Source organism: Vombatus ursinus, unplaced genomic scaffold, assembly GCF_900497805.2.
Source record: "Vombatus ursinus unplaced genomic scaffold, bare-nosed wombat genome assembly UNPS02005319.1, whole genome shotgun sequence".
Classification (NCBI taxonomy): Eukaryota; Metazoa; Chordata; class Mammalia; order Diprotodontia; family Vombatidae; genus Vombatus; species Vombatus ursinus.
Window position 1 is genome coordinate 1 of NW_020945097.1, and position 21,043 is coordinate 21,043.

Here is a 21,043-nt window from a genome sequence, read left to right on the forward strand (position 1 = left end):
ACCTAGTCCCGCCATCCCCCCAAACGCGTCCCATCACCTAATCCCTTTCTCCTTTACCCCGCCCAGCTACCCTCATCTAACCACACACCACATATCTCGGTGCTAGTCTGTACCCCGTAAGTCCAATTTTACCTCACCTCCTTCCAAACACCCCCAGTCCCTGGAACCTCAGCACCCTTTCCTATCACACCATTTCCATACTCCTCCCCTCCCCGCCCTCGTACACCCAATTTTATCACGGTTCCATCCCCCATCTATTCACCCTAACCACCTCCAGCCCCTTACCCCCTTACAGCACTTCAAACCCACGTCCCCACCCATCTCACCTCACCCATCCCGCGACCTCATCACATCCCACCCCACTCCACACCTATTTTCCTATTTTTAAACCCACCCACTCATCTCTTAACCTGCCCACGCCCGTGTACTCCCTTCCCTACCTCCCCCTCTGGCCCCCTACCCCAGCCCTCTGACTCGGTGCATATGAGGGATGAGACGAAGAACCTGGAGAGCCAGGCACTCCGGTCCTCATCTCGCCCCACACCACACCCTACACCCGCGCACCCCAGCCCCCAGCCATCTCCATCCCCATCCCCAGCCCAGCTCCAGTCCAGCCCCAGCCCAACCTCACCTACCTGGGGGCTGCTTCCCTTGCCTAGCCTGCCCCAGCTATCCCAGCCACCCTAGCCTGTGCCCACCCACCCGGGTGCCCAGAGGCCGTTGCCCGCCTCCTTCCTACCCACTCACCCTCCAGCCCACGTGCCCCCGAGTCTCTAAACCCTGTTCGGCCCAAGGTCGCCCCCTTGTCCCCTGCCCCTTCCGTGTCACCCCCGCAGCGCCCCTTCCTCGTCTGTGCTCGCCCCGCCCTTGCAGCCCCCTCCCCATCCGTGCTCGTCCCTAGCCCTGTTTTCCTGCCCGTGGCTCCTACAGCCCCACCTCTGCCCCCCCCCAGCCCCCTCCCTCACCCAGGGCTGGGGGTGAGGGCGTCTCGGTGCGCTCCCTCAACCCCTCTCCTCTCCGCTCCTCCTCTTCGCTCTCCCCGCGTCTCGGTGCGCTCAACCCCGGCTCAGCTGGCCCTGCCTGCCCTGCCGGAGTAGACGGAGGAGGCGCAGCCCGAGCCGCCGCGGCTGTTCCCATGGCGACGGGGGCGGGGCCGCCGCCCAGAGCCCTGAGGAGCGGGGGAGGGGGCGGGGGGGAAGGGAGGGAGGGCTCCCCACCGCACAGCCCCTTAACTCTCTGCAGGCCGGGTAGCCTCCACACCAACCCTGTAGCCCTACTTGAACTTAGCTCTTCTCCTCGGGCACTCCCCCTGCGATACCTGCTGCGGTTTCCCGGAACAGTCCTGCTTCCCCCACCCTAATGCTGTAGATCCCAGCTACTCCCCCGACCAAGCCCCCTCCCCCGCTTCCACCGTTCCCAGCCATCTCTATCCGACCCACCACCCCATCCGCCTCCAGGCAAGCCCCACAGGCCCTAGCCTAGACTGATGGCGCAGTGAAGAGAGCGCTAGGCATTGAAATCAGAAAAGACCCGAGTTCAAAAATCTGACCACAGAACCTTCCTAGCTGTGTGACCCTGGGTAAGTCACGTCACTCCTTACCTGCCTCAGTTTCTTCAACTGCAAAATATCAGCACCTCCCTCCCGGGGTTGTTGGGAGGTTCAAACATTTGGACTTCTTTTTTAAAGCACTTAACAGTGGCTGGCACGTAGTAGGAGTTATATAAACGCTTATTCCTTTCCCTCCCCTTCTCCCTTTACATAATGAAGTGCATTATATCACTTGATCGGGGCATCAGGGAGCTCCTAAACACATCTTTAGCTCTAACATTCACTCCCTCTCCCGTCCTGCAGACCCCATCTCAATTCTACCCAGCACCAATGCCCACCTCATCCCAGATTCTGGAGGTGAGCAGAATGGGAATCCATAGAGATCTCACCCTACCCTCATCCCTTTTAACCCCACACTCACTCCTTACTCCCTAGCATAGGCCAGGCAGGGGCCCCAAAGGGACACGACTGGGGTCCCACCATCTCTTCCCTTTACTCAGGAACTAGGGAGGGGAGAGTGTTTGTTCGGCCAGGTCCGGAGCTGTGTCTTCTCTGTCAGCGTGTGCCCACACTTCACAATTGACATCTGGAACCTTTTGTGTCCAATAACTGAAATTATCTTCCCTGGAGAAGGAAGCACATTGGCTTGGCATGTAGGTTTACATATACGAAAACATGTTTCTCTGGGGAGGGTGATCCCCTCTGTGGCCTTCCCCTTCTGGACCCAAGGACATTCACACTGAACCCTGAACTTCTTCATATCCAGGAGAACCATACTCCCTGGGGGAGCAAAGGAAGCAAGGCCCCTTCTGTCCCTGGGTACAGGCCAGTGGCTTCCTCTCCAACCTGGGTCTAATCTGGCTCTCTACCCTTGGGGCTCAAGCAATCCCATCCAGGCACTAGATCATCCTCCTTAAGGCTGGCTGAGCCAGCCCAGCAGGGCAGGCCTGGCAGTCTCACTATGGCCTGGCCCACTGACCCCATTCCTTTCTCAGTAAGAAGCTGGCTCTGCTGTAGGGAGCTAGACAATGAGTCCCAAGCCTCCAGTTGCTGTCTGTCTCTCCAACCGCCTTCAAGTCCTGGGGAAGTCTGAGCAGCAAACTGCTTGTCCGATACACTCTACCCTTCCCTCCCTTCCCCCTTCCCCCTCCCTAGGTTGTGGCTGACTCACCTACCCTGACAGCCTAAGTAAAATCAGGAACCATATTTGTTATTCATTTTGGTATTTTATTATTTTCAAATCTTCAGGCAGCATGTACAGAAATGAAAGACATTCAGGTTTTGTTATTTTTAAAAATGCTCTAGAATGACTTGGCTGATCTGATGCCAGAGATGGAGGCACCTGGCAGGAAGTATACCCCTTCACCAGAGAAGAGGAGGGATAACTGAGGCCAGAGAGGGGAGGAGACAGCACCAGGCTCTGTCCCTCAAGGCCCCTCCAAGACAGGACAGGTTGCCAGGTCTAGAAGTTGTATGTGTGCAGGAGGTGGGGTGACAGTCTTTCCTTTCTAATCCTCTTCCTCCCCGTTGCATAGGACCAAGTGGGGCACAGCTGCTCCCCTCCACCTCCTTGTAGGGCCTTGTGCTTCACTCTTCCCTCGCCATCCCCAATATCCCCCTTCTCCCGAACTGCTTCAGCAAGCTTTGTGTTCAGGGACCTCAGTTCACTTTCGCTTTTTGCTTTTGGATGCCCGGCTCCTGGGCCTCTGCAGGACTTGTGGCACCCAATTTGGCTTCTCTCAGTTACTAACCAACCAGCCTGTGGGGAGAGGAAAGGACAGAGGGAGAAGGAAAGGTCTCTAGGCAGCAGGCCAAGGCAGAGATGCTCCCTGGATCCACCTATTGGGCCCAATGCAGGAAAGAGGGAGACAACAGTGTACCAGGCCTCAGGCTTCTTCTGCGACAGTCTTAACCTTATAAACCTGGGACCCTATGAGCTACCCTGCTCATATACCATGTCCCCAACACCACCCCTCTGAGGCAACTGCATTCCCCAAGGGGAACTTTCTCATGTCCTTATCTCATCCAGTCCCCAGTCTTCCCTCCCCCCCCTCCTTTCACACTGGATCCTGGAAAGGGGGGGTTACAAGTACCCTGCAGGAGCCAAATGGTCTTGCATCCTGAAGCTTCTGACAGTAGTGGGGCCCTTGCTGGGAGAACAACAAAGCACAGTCCAGCAGGTCCCCAACAGCTGTCTTCAGAGAATCTGCTCTGTGCTTGAGGCTGAAATGTCCAGCAGCCTCCAGGCTGCGTAAGGGTTGAGCTCAGTCTGGTCTCTACAGAGTGCCCACACGTACAGCATACGCAACACTTTATCCTGGAGGAAAAGAAAGCACATTCAGAACCGGAACCTCTCCCAGGAAGGATGAGCTCTGCACCAAGCACCTAACGTTCTGGGAGTTCTGCAGCTTCATATCCAAGTGGCAGGTGCTGTGGCAAGAACTAGTTCGTTTGAGTAGACCAGTGAAAATTCTACTGTTGTCAAAACCGAGCCCCCATGAGACCTGAAAGACTGTTGAGACAGATCTTGCAAACTGAAATTCTGAAACAGTCCAACTTGTAACCTAGTAGTAATCCCCTCTACTGCACTGTCTCTTTTTAAAAAAATACTTTTCCCTCAGTTACATGTAAAATTTTTTTTAACATTATTTTTTTTAAATTTCGAGTTCCAAATTCTCTCCCTCCTTCCTCCCCTCCCCTCCCTTCTCCCTAAGACATTAAGCAATCTGATACTGGTTATACATGTGTCTACAACATTCTCAACAAATGATCATCCAGTTTCCACTTAAACACCTCCAGTGATGGTAACTCATTCTACCTCTTCGTAGGACAGCCCTTCAAATACTCAGAGTGCCTGTTCTCCCTCACTAAGTTATTGCTTCTCAAGGTTAAATAGACCCAATTCCTGCAACTGATCCTTGCTATGGCCTGGGGAAACCCTCCCTCCTGGGATCAATGGAAGTGGTATCACCAGGTATGCAGAGGATACTAACTTCTCAAAGAGCATCCTGAAGAGAATAAAGTGGAGGAAGGTTTTGCCAGGTTGTGTGAGTGGGTGCAAGGGTGGCATGTGAGCATCAGCGTGGCCAAACTTGAAGTTGTGCATTTAGTGAAAATGATCCTAAGCGTGCTGGCGGGGCTCTGAGCTCTCAGAGTAATTAGGTTCTGCAGTCCCAGCAGCAATAAGCCCAAAGGCCAGCAAGTACAATGGGAACCCAGCTTACAAAATCCTCATCTGTCCACCAATGGGGAGGTCTAGTAATAGGACAGGAAACAGACAGACTGCCAGGAAGACAGGCGGGGCCCAGGAAGGAGAATCCAAAACCCCTCTACATTATTTAGGTTACAGAGAGGTTGAATGAACTCCATGAGGAGCACAAGGCTAACTCCCTGAAACTTGAAAGAAGAAGCCGAATCGCAGAACAGCAGAGCTGGAAGGAGTCTGGGATGCCGCCTAGCCCAACTCCTTCATTGTGGCACGTGAAAGGCCGAAAGGACATCCAGGGACATCCAACTTGTCACCAGGGGAACCCGGGCAAAAAAAAGCAAGCTCTCTTGTCAGCTTCACGCAGGCAGCGACAGAGCACCACTTGCGGGGGTGGGGAAGCTGCGGCCCCGAAGCCACACGTGGCCCTCCTGGGCCTCAGGTGCAGCCCTCTGACTGAATCCAAACTTCACAGAGCAAATCCCCTCAGTAAAACTCAGACTCAGTCAAAAGGCTGCAGCCAAGGACCCGACAGGTTCCCCACCCCTGGTTAGACTAACTCATGATCTACAATTCCATAAGGGACTAGAAAAAATATGTTTGGGATCATTGTAGAGCACAGCCATAGTGCTACCCAAACCATCCTCCTGCTTTCCTACCAGAGCTAGACCCCAAGGCTGCACTCACACCACCCCTCTGATGCCAGATGGAATCTTTGTGCTCCCAATGTAGAGCTATTAGCGATTTATCGTATATAACTTACATTTGACTTTCATGTCCCAGCCAAGGCCCAGTAAATGAATGAGTTTGCTGTTGTCTTGAATCACAGATCTAAGAGCTGGAAGGGAGCTCAGTTGCCATTTTACAAATGAAGAAACTGAGGATCAGGAGGCTAAATGGCACATCCATTCCTTTGTTCTATCTATCTCCAGGTACTAGAATGCTCTCCTCAGTTACTCCGCCTGGGCACACAGGTGGCCAGCCAGCAGACTCCCAAGAAGAAACAGATAGCCTGTGGGGCTACAGACTGTCATATGCCCCAGTCAAGAAAACTGAGAAATTGGACGTTCAACCAGTATTACTACAGCAAGGAGTGGCAGTGAGAGTCAATCCTGCTGTGTCCAACCTGACAAGGCTTGGTCCTTTCAGGTGCTGTCTGGTTTTGAGGGAGACAAGATGCTGGCTGCAGTCTCATGCAGTCAGTGTTCCAGCCACACTAGCCTCCCTGCTGGCCCCTCTCAGAGGATACTCCATGCCCTGCGTCCATGTCTTTTAATATGCCAACCCCCCAGCACTGCTTCTTGGAAGCCCCACTTCCACATGAGGCCTCTCCTGATCCCGTCTCTTCATCATTCTCTGTCCAAGAGTCTGTGTTTATTTATCTATGCACATGTTGGTGTCATCCTTACTACTATGGAACCTCCGAGGGCAGAGGCTGTTTCCTTTTTTGTCTCTGTATCCCCTGCACCTGGATTAACGTCTGCTGAAAGGAAATGAATTTCTGGTCAGTTCTTCGAGGACTATGGTTTAGGGGACATCGTCTCAGGTGCTCAACATACAAATCAGGCAAAACATCCTGAAACAAAGACTTCTGGGTTCCCAAGATGTTGAGGGAGGATGGAGGAGACACTCACTTTGTTCAGTAAGTGCCCACGGCTATGGCCTCTCTGTGCTCAGGACCCTCCTTCTATACAAAGAGGGTGTTCAGCAAGGAACCCAAGGGTCCCCGAGATCTGACATACCGTAGTTCTTAGAGTCTAGGAGATGAGCCTGGAGAATGGCACAGTTCTGTAAAACAGCATCTCTGGGGACAGAATTCTAGGAGTTCAGAATGGTGGGGGCAGACACCAGCAGAAAGAGCCAGAGAAAAGCCCCCCTTCAGGCAGCTGCTCCCTCTCAAGGCCTCCCGGCTCTGCACAATCTCCCACCTTGCCTGGCTTCCAGGCCACCACTTTCTTTTTCCTCACATCCTCCCAGCACCTCTCAAGTGTGGCCCTAAAGACAGGGTAGGTTCTCTCCTCTTCCCTCTGCCTCTCGGCAGGCATCAGACAACAGTGCAACCAGCCCCTGACACAGTCTATCTCCTAGAATGACCTCACAATGCCTTCCCCATATGAGGCTGTTCCAAGAACGGTACCAGCCTCTACAACTGGACATTCCGAGCTCTCAGAAGACATAGCAATGTCAGAAGGCTGCTAGTTGGGCCAGTGGATATGGAGTCAGGGAAACCGAGTCTAAATCCTGCCTCAGACATTACTATTTGACCTTGAACAAGTCACTTAATTCTTCCCTGTCTCAGTTTCCTCACCTGCAAAAAATGGGAATAATAGCACCCACCTCTCAGGGTTACTGTAAAGATTAAATGGTATTTGTATAGTACTTTGGATGTCTTAAAGCGCTATATAAATGCTAATTATCATTATCATATCGTTATTATTAGAAAGTGGGAGTATGGTATAGTAGAAAGGCCAGAGAAGTGGCAATCAAAAGGTCTGGGTTCTAGTCCTGACTCAGTCATAGTCTAAGTGGTTAAGTTCACATTTCAGGCAAGGGGGAGACTAAACCTTCTAATTTATCCTTTCTGAGTCTGGATTTCTTTACCTGTAAAATGGAGATAATAGTCCCTTCCTGTCCTACCTCCCTCACAGAGCTATTGTTTGAAGCAAATGAGAAGGTACGTCAAGGGCTGGAGTAGCCAGGAATTTTTTCATTACATATTTGATAAAAGTCTGCCACCCAAAATTCATAAGGAATTGACAGATTTTAAGACTAAGAGCCACAGATAAGTGATCAAAGTATGTGAAAAGTTTTCAAAAAGAAATACAATCAATAATCATTTGGAAAATTTCAGTATTACTAACAATCAGAGAAATACAAATTAAAACAACTCTGAAATACAAACTTAAAGCTTTCAAATGAGGGAAGAAAGGGATGATCAGCGCTGGAGGGACTATAGGGTAGGTGACAAGTATGCTAAATTCACTGCACATGGAACTGTGTATTGGCTTAACAATTCTGGAAAACAATTTGGAGTTACCTGGAAAAGTTATTTGTTCCCTTTGACCTAGAGATCTCAGGATCCAGTTTATTTCCCAAGGAAGTTACTGACAGCAAAGTTCAACAAGCCCACCAATTGAAGCCTAATATGTGATCACAAAGACTGAGGAAGTACAGACTGTAGGGGCAGCTAGGTGGTGCAGTGGATAAAGCGCTGGCTCTGAAGTCAGGAGGACCCGAGTTCAAATCCGGCCTCAGACCAAACACTTGACACTTACTAGCTGTGTGACCCTGGGCAAGTCACTTAACCCCAACTGCCTAAAAAAGAAAAAAAAAGAAAAGAAAAAAAAGGAAGTACAGACGGTGGCAAATGAATGTAATGGACTATACTGAATGAATATGAAGAATGAAGAAAAACTAGGCAAGACGGGTACGAATAGTAAGAAGGTAAAGAAGGCAAAGCAGAAAGAAAAAGACAAAAACTATGACAAAAGAAAGAAAAATACAAGTCAATAAAACTCGACCACAGCACAACTGACTGGACCATCAAAGATGATGTCCACATACATCTTTTGTAAACTAAAAAAATAGAAGGTGACAAGTACTATTAGTACCAAACATTCTACCGGGTGCTTTTGCTAAACTGTTTTCAGGAAATGTGCTTACAGGGGGCTGAAGAGGGATAGGCTGAGCATTTGTTGGGAAGTGTCTGTTGAGACCAAATGTATTGATGGATTAAAAAAAAAAAAAAGCCAAGGTAGCTGCCAAAGCTGCCTCTGACATCCCTTGGGAAATATGCCAAGCTCCTGAATAAAAGCCCTCGATGATGAGAGGCCAACTGACTGCAGGAGCACAGAGAGGGGAGAAGGGGAGCCAGCTGTCTCAAAGCTAATGTCGGGTAAGGGGCAACAGCCACCAATCCGCAGGTGCCTGCCGGTACTAAAACCTTCACTGCTCATGAAACAGAGGGCCAGCCAACCACCCTGCTACTTTTGTGACTGTGTCTCATTTTCCTCATTGGACTGGGTGAACTGTAAACAATTTTGTACCCCTAAATTTTAGGTCTTCTTTGCCCTACTCTTGGCCTCTGCCTTGGTTCATCTCCAGGTCTTTCTCTACCCACCTCTACGTCTTTGTCTTCCAGCTGCTGTAACTAGAAAGAACCAAGACCAGAACCGGGCCCTTCTTCAACAGGCCTAACACTGGCATGGATCACTAACCCTGGGTTTAAGTCCCAGGTCTAACACTGAGTCAGTGAGGTTGGTGAGGCCAGTTCTCGCACCATTCTATCAGCCTCCGTTTCATCTTTTGTAAAATGAGAAGGTGGTCCCTTCCAGCTCTAAAATTCCATAGCTCTATGATTTATATATTTTCTAGGGAATGCATTTCAGTTTGCTACAGTTAAGTATTCATTACATTTCTCAAGCACTTTGAGGTAATACTCCAAATATTATCGCCATTTTACAGAAGAGGAAATTGAGGGTGTTGGCCTAGATGGCCCCTGAACCCCTCCTCTACTCTACATCTAGGACCCCTTAATCACAGAGCTACTACTGAATATCTGAACTAGGATAATGGATCTGCTATGTGACTCCCAGCCTCAAGCACAGCGCTTCTGGTCTGCGACCAGCAACGGCCTCGCTGACCCCCTTATTCGGCAATGGGTGGCCACAGCGGAGCTCACTCTGAAAACTGAAAGAGAAACATGGAGTTCACGGAAGCAGGACAGGACTCATGTCCTTCTAGAGCTCTTCTAGGTACCAAGGCCTGAATATAATCTCTGCTGCCTAAGAGCGGACTGAACTACTCTGAGCTTTATCTGACTCACCAGCTACTGGGAACCAAACAATTCCATTTCGGTTTCGCTGCGAACATCATGAAGTAAGAGGTCAAGGGATAAAGAAAATTGATGGAGCCTGATACCAGGCTATATGGGCAGAGATCCTCAGATGCCAGTGCTGAGCTAACTCACGATGAGGTGCCGTTTTATATAGATGACATTTTGTCACAGAATGCAAGGAAGGCCTTGGGACAGACAGCTCCAGGCTGAGGCCCAGGGCCTGACCTGTAAGGGATGAGACCAGAGGGTGGCCCTTTACTCAAAACAGCTACTATTCAGCTGGATCATTCTCCCCACCATTCCTGAGATGGCATGAGCCTCTGCATCTTGGGAATTAGGCAACTGAGACATACAGTTAGGGATGGAAGGATAGGCAAGAAGAGGAACGAAACCCCATCCAAGCCCCTGATGAAGCTACAAGCAAACCAGAAGTAGAAAATCCAATCCCCAAGTCACTAAGTTCTCAGTTGGATGGAAACCAAGGTGCTGATGAGGGCTTCTGTGAAGCCCAAGCTGGTGTGCTTCCAAGCCACCTTCCCTGGGCTGCCCTTATCCCCCAAACCATATTTCCTACGGTCCAAGACAAAGGCAGAGGCCTTCTAAGAAAAACAATTGGATCATTTTCCCAGAGGTGAAAAACCTAAAGGGAAACTTCATATGGTTCTGACATGGTAAAAAGGAACTATTTCCAAAAGTCATCAAATAGGGGAGCTCCAACCGCATCAGGTGGGGTCTGGGGCGGTTCTAAAGGAGAACTCGGGTCATTAAAACATGGTCGGGCATTAGTGACGATGTATCTTCTCTGGAAGTTAGAAAAACATAACCAGTGTTTATTGTGGAAAAGTGAAATAGAATCTAAACAGGAGTCCAGGGAGCAGACTAGCTAACTCTTCCTCTTTAACAGATTGTTAAGATCCCCCTTGTGTTTTTCATGAGGCAGCTGATGGAGAGCAGCTCTCAAAACATTGGAGGCAGCCCCTTTCCTCAAGGTCAGCCTCCCTGCTGAAGCTAGGGCCGAACCTATCAGGAGGCTGTGGGGACAGAGGAGGTTCTCAAGAAAGAGGTGCTGAGTGAGTGAATGGGACATCTGTCCCGAGAGGGCACACCAGAATGTTGCTCATTCTTCCTATACCTGGCTTAGCTGCACCGGAACAAGTGAGGGGCCGTGGAGCAATAAGGCCACAGAGTAGCCAGTCCTCCCTGGCTACCAATGACACATCCAGTCAATCATCCATGAAGACTTGTTGATCCAATCTGAAAACCAGATGGGCCACTACTGCCAAAGAGCTATGCTAGAGTCAGGCTTGGGCACTAGGAGATCACTAGAGCCTATATGGATTCATTAGCAGGGGGGGCCTGGATTTGGGAAATCAGGAGATCTGGGGTCCACTGCCAGATCTGTGGGCCTCAGTTTCCTCATATGAACAATACCATGAGCCCCTTTCAGTTCTGACGTCCTTCCTATGCCTTTACTTACTGGGTCTCCTTCTACCACCTCCCCGTTGGGGTTCCTGATCACCATCACTAGCTGTGCCTGGAACGTGATGATTAGTACCGGTCCTTGTTCCATCATCTTCCCCATCGCCAGCTGCAGGGAAGGCAAACCAAAGAAAAAAACATAAGACCTACAGCTTTTGTAGTGATGAGAAATGTCTACCCTTGCTGCCACAGGAAGTGACAGCAGTGGGAAAATGAGGCAGTCCTTCTTGTCTCCTGCTCAGCTGCAAGGATCTGTTAAAGGATCACACAAACAGCCTGCCCCTTGACCAGCCTTCGCACAAAGCCAGACTGCATTTCCCTCATCATCAGAAAGCTTCTGGTAATGCTGCCATGATGCTCTTTACCAGGGACTTCCAGACTCCCTTTTTTACATACTTCACAGTGACAACCTACAAAAACACTACATCACTCCTTGGTGGCTCAGCAGGTTTTGTTCTGCAAAGCCCTCCCCATTAATCTTTCTTATCTTGAGCTTCAGAACACCTCTCTCAGCAAATTCCTTCCTGGCATCCACAACCCCCAACTCCACCCTCTGTCTGAGCTCTGAAGCAGCCAGCACAAGCTCTCAGTCTTGGCTGACAGGCTCAGGGACAGGACATAGCTCTGAGCCCAGCTCACACATTGGGGGAGATTGGGAAGAGGGCATCCCTATGTGACTGGCTCTGTCGCCCCATTCAGTCACAGGAGAATGTTCCTGGGTTTCACATGATGCCTCCACCCCAGGCCCACCTCTCAGTCTCCTGTTGCAGGCCCCAAGGTCAATGACTGCCAGGCCTTTCTAATCACCATTCATTATACTGGATTTTCTGAGAGACCTTGGAGAAGTTCCCTCAATTCCTGCAGTTAAAGGGTTAATGAGAATGACTGAATTTTCTAGCACGTTCTAGGGAGGTCTGGTCACTACCTGCAAGCCATTTTTCAGTGCTCTGCCTGCAGGCTCCATGCCCTGTAAGAAGAGTCAGAGATCAGTGTCCTGAGGCACTCCATGCCCTGTGACCTTAGAACTAGTCCAGCACCTAGAGGCTCTGGGTCCTGGACGCCTAAGGCCTGAACTTGGCTCAGGGCAAATATATGCAGGGTCTACAATCTTTAGAAATTAAAAAAAAAATTATCCAAAGCTCCTGATGCTGCCAGAAAGAGTCCAAGAACACTATCCCAAACCCCTTTAGAACAGGTGTTCTCAGCCCGGGGTTATCCAAGAATTGGACAGAATATTTGAAATAGAACTGGCTTCATTTGTAATTTTATTTTATGCATTTAAAAACACTATTATGAGAAGAGGTCCACAGGCTTCACTAGACTCATTTTGGTTCAGGAACCAAAAATGATTAAGGACCCCTGCTTCAAAAGGAAACTTAGGGCTCAGTAACCAGTGACTCAGTGACTCCAGTTCTGGAGAGAAAATGAACAGGTTTCTCTCCAGGGTCTTAGGTGCCAAGATCCAGCTGAGCTCAAGCCTGTGTGAGGAGGGGACACAGGCAGGCTTGGCCCTCCCTGCTCAGGTTGACTGATTTTAAAGTGTTTCCTCTTACACCAAGCAGCAGGTATCGCTACCTGGGCGACACGATGCTTGCCCTGTTCCTGATCCAAAAAAGAGATCTCACCATTGCCAGCCCCATTTCAAGCATTGTCCTCCTCCCAGCGGCTCATGACAAACCCAGAAGGAGAGGGGACAGATGCAGTTGCCCTCATTTCAACTGATGTGTGGGGCCCAAGAGAATGGACACAAAACCCTGAGCTACACCTGTCAGTTCTGAGTTTGTAAATCCTGGCTGCCTGCCACAGGAAAAGCCAGTAGCAGGACGGTCACAACTACTCCGGGTGGGCAAAGAATAGATCGTAATGTCTCAATGGGCCTCCTCCCCTGGGCCAGACTTGCCAGGTGGAACCAGGTCTCCGAGGAGCCACGACGCTCGAGAGGATACTTCCTTCTTATAAGAAATGGGCCCAGACACTCCTTGCCTAGCAGCTGTTGTTCCGAAAGCCAAGCTATTCCTCTTTACAATGCCGAGATCAAGTTTACTGGTTTAAGGGCTCCTTTGGGAACAAAGGCTGAAGCTGCAATCATTTCAGAAGTCCTAAAATATACAAGCCCATGCTAAGCTGGGGGTGGAGAGTGTGAGGTACCAGGTAGGAATTGGAGCCATAGGGTCGTAGAGGGGGAAGGGACCTCTGAGGGCATCTAATCCAACGCACACCTAAGCAAGAATCCTCTCTGTGACTTCCCTTTACAACTTAGTCTAGAACTCTGTACTTCCCAAAGCAGTTAATTCAACACTGAGCGGCTAATTTCTTGGCAACTTTTCCTTACATTGATCCCAAATATGGTTCTGTGCAACACCGACTCACTGCTCGCATTTCAGAGACACGGGGTTAGGTCCTAGCTAGGCCAGTAACTTATTTCATGACTGAGGGCAAGTCATAGCCCTTCTTCCAGGCCTCATCCCACTCATCTGTAAGACAAGGGGCCTGTCCTAGACCAGCTGTTCTTAACCGTTTCTGTTTCACAGACCCTTTAGGAAGTCTGATGAAATCTATGGAACCCCTTCTCAGATGTCTAAAATGCATAAAGTAAAATACAGAGGACCACAAAGAAAGGCAATTACACTGAAATAGTTATCAAAATATTAAAAAAACAAAACCAAAAACAAGTTCACAGATCCCAGGTGAAGATCCCCTGGGCTAGGAGATCTCAAAGGTCCATTAGAGTCCTATGAGTCTAGCTGACTTCTGTATAGCAAGGAGAAAACCTAAGGGACTTACATCAACATTGCTAATGTCCAGAATCTTGGAATGGAACTGCAGGCCCATGGATTTTGCCTGGTGGATGGGATGAGCTACTTGATTGTACGTCTGCAAGAAAGAAGACACAAGTAAGACAGAAGCAGGGTCACCATCATTTCAAAAAAGTGGACATGGGAGGAAGGCACCAATATTTCAGTGGGGTTTGGGGGAGGCATGTGGGAGAGGGAGGCAGACTGCAGTGAAGCAAACCCTGTGACAGCCTGGAGAAAAGATCAAATGAATTCAATTAGACTAAAAATGGTAAAAGTTGTTTCTTTGTTCTCCATCTTAACCTCAAACCTGTGGCAGCTCATTTGCTCTGACAGCCCCCAGAGTGGCCTGATTGGGGTCTAGACAGGAGTCTGAGTTCTGAAGGCAGCTGCTGGCAGTGAGAACAAGAATGTGCTACATGTATTTTTCTCTAACTAGAATTCAGTCTTATGAGAAACAAGAGCTCATCTTACATGTTACTTTTAAAACTTCCTCTCAGTAGCCTCCATCCTACCAATAGGTTCACTGGCACAGTCATCTTCTCTCATTTTAACAAAGATATTCAGCCATCTTAGCCAACCCCAAGCCTCTCACACAAAGCATCTTGTATTAGTCACAATGCAGAGGAGGGCTTCAAAGGTCTGACATCTCCTCCTGTTTTCCCCCACTGTTTATGAGATGAGCACAGCGCAAAATTAGCCAGAACAGATTTGAAGTTGCTTAATCCGAAGAAGCAGAGAACCAAGGCTGGGTAGGATGAGACACAGGGGAAGAGGAGAAGAGCAAATTCTGAGGGGATAAGGCTAAATCAGGAAGCTTGAAGATTGAGGGCATGGGTCATGCTGTAACACATCAAAGAACTACAGGGAGATTACTGATGATATATCTTGGGGGAAGAGGTAGGAACTAAAGTTCCCCTGATTTCCCTCTATTGGGCCTAGAGTCAGGAAAACCTGGGTTCAAATCTGGCCTCAGATACTTTCTAGCACAGACCTTGGAGAAGTCACTTCACCTCTGCCTCAGTTTCCTTATTTGAAATTTGATATTAATGGCACCTAACTCCCAGGGTTGTTGTGAGGATCAAATGAGATAATAATTGTAAAGCTTTTAGCAGCGTCTGGCACATTGCTGTTGTTCAGTCCTGTCTGACTCTGTGACCCCACTGGGGGTTTTCTTGGCAAAGATACTGGAATGGTTTGTCATTTCCTTCTCCAGCTCATTTTACAGATGAGGAACTGAGGCAAACAGGGTTAAGTGACTTGCCCAGGGTCACACAGCCAGTAAGTGTCTGAGTACAGATTTCAACTCAGGAAGATGAATTTTCCTGACTTCAGACCTGGAACTCCATCCACTGTGCTGTCTATCTGCCCACCTAGCACACAGTAAACACTATATAAATGTTAGTTATTATTATTATTGCTACTAGGCTATCCCATACAGTACACCCCCACCCCTACCCTTTCCTATGCTGCCCCTGCAATCGGGCAATGAAGACAACCTCATTAAACCCCCTTTTTCACAGGGGAATTATTTGATATCAATTTATATGTAGTTTTATGGATTTTGAGTCAACTACGTAATCACTCTGCAACTAGGGAGGTGACTAAGTTTAGTTTATTAAACTAACCTCTCAGTATTCTGAGAACACTGACACAGAATAATGGGATGGACTTTTGGCCTGGGTAGGCAGATCAGACTCACAGATCTTGTGCATCAGGACCCAGGCGTACTTGAGTCTTGTCCTTTACGGCACTGTCCCTTTCTTTATTTCTGCATATCCCTCCTTCCTGAGTTTCCTTGCCTTCACTCAAGTCCTAATAAGCTGGACCAGCTTTGACCAGGGTCTTGAGGACACATGAAGTCTGCTGTCTGAGGACCAACCACGCTAAGAACACAGTGCCAGGTTGGCAACAAGGGGATGAATTCACAGCCACAGCAGCTTCACAAAGAGGGTCAAGGAAGAAGAATGGCTGGATGCTAGTCACAGAACATGACCGGTACAGGAAGGCCCCCTGCTGGTTGTATCTGGTGATGACACCCACAGATCAGATACGTGGAGCTGCAGAAACCCAGTGAGAGCAGGGCTCTTTCCTCTGTGGTGTTTTGTTTCGCCTGTTGTAAAGATCCTCTCTCCTGCCAGGGGCATCTGCCCAGGAAACAAAGACACCTCGATGGTGAGGCACCATGAGGGCAGAAGAAGAACAGCTTTCACAAAACTAGTCTAGACCCAGAGAGAGACACATGCCCACCTGCTTCTTCCCCCCTCACCAGCACGTATCTGTTCCACACATGGTACTGAGTACCAGAGACAGAAGGGCCTAGTCCCTGCCCACAAGGGCTTACATTCCACAAGAGGGACAGCTTACTGATTAGCTGAATGACAGGGTCAAATCTGTCAGGAGGACAGTCACCCTGGCAGCCCCAAGGAGAGATTGGAGAGGGGAGAGATGGTGAGGATGGAAGATCACTTAGGTGCCTGTCACAACAGTCCGGGTACAGGTGAGAGGTGATGTAAGGGGATGTTTGTGAGCAGTGAGAAGTGGGAAAGAAAAGAGAGCTGATGGAGGCAGAAATGACAGGATTTGGCAGCTGCTGGGCAAAAATGAGGAGTCAATGGGTCGCTGATGTTACAGCCCTGAGAGACTGAAAAATGGTTGTGCTCTCAAGAGAAATAAGCAAATTCAAAGAGGAAAGCTGGGAAAGAGAACAAGCTCTGCTCTGGACTGATGAATCTGAGCCACTTGAAATGTCCAAGAAGGATCAGGAGGTAGAAAGAGGATGATGATACAGCAGAAGACAGTGAAGAGTGGTTACAGAGGTGTGAGGACCAAGAAAGAGTGACCCAGAAGCTGAGGGAAGAGAGTGTGAGGAGGAGGGAGGGGTGACAGTGTCAAGGGCTAAAGAGAGGTTGAAAAGGATGAGGCCTGATGTCTTCAGGAACCTGGGAGAGAGAAGTTTCAGTTGCTAAACGGACAAGTGAGAGGAGATAACCAGACTGCTTTTTCCAGGAGTCTGTGAGCATTCTCTGATGAAAGCAATGCTAAAGACCCCTCTGCCCTCAAACATCTGAGAACGCTGGAATGGAGCACAGATTTGCTAAAAGAAAAACACCTATTTGCCCCTTACCACATATGCCAGTTCCTTTTCCTCAGACTACGGACATGCTCATTTGATTTAGTCATCCCCAAAGCTATCAACCTATGTCTTGCCTCCCTTTCACAATCTAAATCCTAGAGCTGTCTACAGTTGCTACCTCCATTTCCTCTCTTCTCTCTCGTAACCTGGAAGCATTCTTCAAGGTGACCGATGATCTCCACCACTAAGTCACAGCAGTTTGTGACACTGCTGAACACCTAGGTCTCCATGACACTATTCTCTCCTGGTTTTCCTCCCACTTGTCTGTTGGCCCTTCTAAGTTTCATTTCCTTAATTACCACGCTTTTCCCCAGCCATGACACCTAAATCTGTGTGTCTAATCCTAATTTCTTTACTGAACTCCAATTCCACAATGCTACCTGCTAAACCTCTCCACTTGCATATCACCCAAGTACCTTAAATTCACCTTGCCCAAAACAGAACTCATTTCCACTCCAGAATCTATCCCCCCTCCCAACTTCCCCATTTTTGTTGAGAATGCTACCATTTTTCAGTCACTCAGTCTCACCTCTGACTCTTCCCTCTCCTTATCTTGTTGATGCTATCTCCCCACAATCAGCCTCTACTCTAATTAATGTCCTCACTGCCTCCTCACCAGGCTGGACTACTGAAACAGCCTCTGAATTGGTCTCTGCTTCTATGGTCCCTTATACCTAATCCATCCTCTACAACTGTCATATTTAAAAAATATAGATCTGTCCTTGTCACTCTCAACTCAAATTCTTTGTTTGTTTTTGGTGAGGCAATCGGGGTTAAGTAACTTGCCCGGGGTCACACAACTAGTAAGTTTGAAGTGTCTGAGGCTACATTTGAATTCAGGTCCTTCTAACTCAAAGGCTGGAGCTCTATCTACTGTATCACCTAGCTGCCCCTTCAACTCAAAATTCTTTGGTGGCTCCCTATCACTTCTGGGACAAAATACAAAAATCATTTCAAGTTCTCCACACTCTGACTCTCACCTACTTTCCAAAGTTCATTTCATATTATTCCCTCCACACACTTTCCATTCCAATCAAACTTGCCTGTTTGATGCTGCCCTTTTACAACCTGAATCTCACAGAATTTCAGAGTGGAAAGGGCACTGGGCCTTAGTCCAGTCCATCCCTCGAAAGAATCCCCACTAAACAGAGATGATAACCTCAGGCCTTGGCACAGCACCTTGCCCACATGTGGGCTATGTGTCCTCCTCACCTCTACCTGTCTCTTGGAATTTTGAGCTTCTTCCACGTCTCAGCTAAGGTAACAAGTCCAACACATAAGGCATGTGCTGATCCCCTCAGCCGGCACTGCTCTCTCCCTCTTGAAATTATTTTACATTACTTTTTAAAAACATTCTGTGTTTATTTATCCATGTGCCCATCATATCCACCAATAGAACATGAGCATCTTAGAAGGCTGTGCTAGCAGGATGTAAGATCTGTCAGTTCTGAACAAGCGGGACATGTGATGCTGCTGTCTGAGGACAACCCAGCTCAGAAGAGTGAGGAAGGTCCCCAGGGTATCACCTACAAAGACTCAGAGGGGCTTGTCCACACTAACACGCCACGCATCCTGAAGCAGTCACCCCTTTTCTGCTTCAGGCATGCAGGTTCTCTCCTGAGTAGCCTCAGCTGATGGTGATGGGTCTGTCTGCCCTTCACTGGGCTGGTCCTCTGGCACACAGCTCATTGCCATGTCAATATTCAAAGTCCTTCTGCCTTCCTAGGTTGTTTCATATTAAGTTCCATGAAGGCAAGGGCTATATTTTTACCTAAAATTTGTACCTCCACCAGTGCTGGGAACACAGCTTCATATACCAATACAGCTTAATGTTTATTACATGTAAATTAAACCATCCACTCAACAAAGAGAACGCTACCTGACAACTGTCCAGAACACATGCGCAGTTGGAAAGGCAGCATCAACAAATCAGTCCTTCACTATACTTAATGTGGAGTGGCACTGAGCAGATGGACAACATACTGGGCCCAGAACCGAAGGGGAGAAAGAGGAATTGCTTGCATCTGAGAAACTGCATGGTCTTTTTAATTACCTCAATTTGGTTTATGACCCCAAATCAAGTTGTTTTAATAACAGTATTTTCCTGGTGATGCTACACAGCTATCAATTCTGGAAAACTCCATTATTCAAGGAGTCAAAACATTGGGTGATGTAAAAGGCAATCTTGAGAAGGCTGCAGTGGGCCCAAGGAGGACACAGCATACTGCTGACTTGAGGAAGTTTCACAGTCGAGGAAACAGGATTGGAAAAGCTGGTTCAGTTACTAAGTAAAAGCAAGGGGTAACAGATGGTCAGCAGAAGGGCTTCCAGGGGTGGGGAACCTGCAGCCTTAAGGCCACATGGGGCCCTCTAGGTCTTCAAGTGCGGCCCTTTGACTGAATCCAAACTTCACAGAACAAATCCACTTAATAAATGGACTAGTGCTCACGGAATCTGGGTAGATATTCTATGGAGAATTTATGGCAGAAAACAGCTTCCCAGAGGATAAGGCATGGGTGGGTTAGAGAATCTGTGGGGCGAAAGGGTGAGCCACTCCAAAAGTTGCAGGTCTGTGGAAGCCTTGTAGATAGCACTGCAGGAAAAATAGAAATGACAGCTCTTTTTCTCAAAGAGAAAAACTGTAAATGAGTTATTATTGTGACTGTTTTGTTAGAATTTGTAATTTTGTTAAAATGCAAATAGTTTGGAGGTCAAGGTTTTATTTGGTATTTGATGACCCATTTTGCCTCTGATCTCTGGTATTTGATGGGATGTTGTAGTTTGTTAGTACTTTCGTAAAACCTGAGAAAGCTGAAGGCCACAGATCATATGGCTGGGTGGCATTCTGGTGGCCAGCAGTGACAGCCCTAAGCAGTGCTCACCTATCCTCTGTTTGCAGATCGCTCATGAAAGGGAGGTCTGCTCCATTGCTCCATTTGGCTCCCTTTCTTTGAAAGCTCAGATAATTGGGAAATCCTCCTTACAGTGAGCTGTTAATCTGCTTCTGTACTTCTCTCTGCTGCTCCCAATCCCAGTACCCTCTGGGCCCATGGTAAGCCAGTTAATTAGTCCCTTTGTCCTCATCTACAGCCCTCCAAATTCCTGAAGGCAGATCTCACATCTACCCTAAGCCTTGCACCCTCAAGTTTCTTCACCTGATCCATCACAGGGCCTGCTTGCTGGCTTGGCAGCCCTCCCCTGGACAGGCTCCATCCTGTTCATGTTTTCCCTTGTAGTGGACACTAAAATTCTCTTAATGCAACCTAAGATCCCCAACCAACTAGTAGTTCTTCACATTTATTTAATTTTCCAAAATGTTCTATAAAGTCTAGAAATCAAAAATGTGAAAACTTACTGCTTCATAGCACCAGTCTTTGAGGATATCCAGCTCTCCAGTAATCATGGCCTAAAAAAGAAAATGAAAAGTGTGGGCTGGAAAAGGAGACTTTTGGGGAAGTAAGCCTGCAGGAAGCAGCTGCTTGAGCACAAGCTTTAACAACAGCGCTGTCACTGCTGCCTTCCCCAGCAATCGGAGCCTCAGCTGAGCGTCTGGGGTCCTTGCGCAGCTGTTAAAATGCCAGGGAGAGCTTTTGGGCAGGAAGCACTTAAGAGCTGGATGGGGAACAAAGAGGACTGGTGTCAGCGGCTACAGTTCAAGTATGAAGCTGTTCTCCCCAGGCTCCTGTGTCACCAAAACCTAGTCCACCCCTCCTTACCCTCAGTTGTGGCTTTCACAAAAGCTAGATATGGGGATACCTCAATAACAAACCCCTTTCTTACAAAGCTCAAGCAAGGTCTGCCACGGTGTGAAGCCACTGGGGGAAGTTTTGGCCTTCTCATCGAAGGGTCACACAGTAAATGAATCTACAATCCCTAGACATCTGAGAGTAGGAAAGTTGCAGACAAAGTTGTGTCTCTGTCTAATTTCTGTGGGTGGTACTGGGCAAGGTATTATCCCAAGAGAACCTTGACAGATAGACAAACAGAGAAACAGAACACACACACACACACACACACACACACACACACACACACACACACA

The 21,043-nt window shown here is 48.5% G+C and overlaps 1 protein-coding gene across 1 annotated transcript; it reads right to left on the reverse strand.

Annotated features, from left to right (window-relative positions):
• Positions 1-2,755: 2,755 nt before the first annotated feature.
• Positions 2,756-20,521, reverse strand: LOC114032466 (mitochondrial import inner membrane translocase subunit TIM44-like). Its single transcript, XM_027847782.1, has 4 exons — positions 20,357-20,521; positions 13,855-13,944; positions 11,069-11,179; positions 2,756-3,866 (listed from the first exon to the last, which is right to left on the reverse strand). The coding sequence occupies exons 1-4, from the start codon at positions 20,402-20,404 to the stop codon at positions 3,747-3,749; spliced, it is 369 nt and encodes a 122-aa protein (XP_027703583.1). The 5' UTR covers positions 20,405-20,521; the 3' UTR covers positions 2,756-3,746.
• Positions 20,522-21,043: the final 522 nt, after the last annotated feature.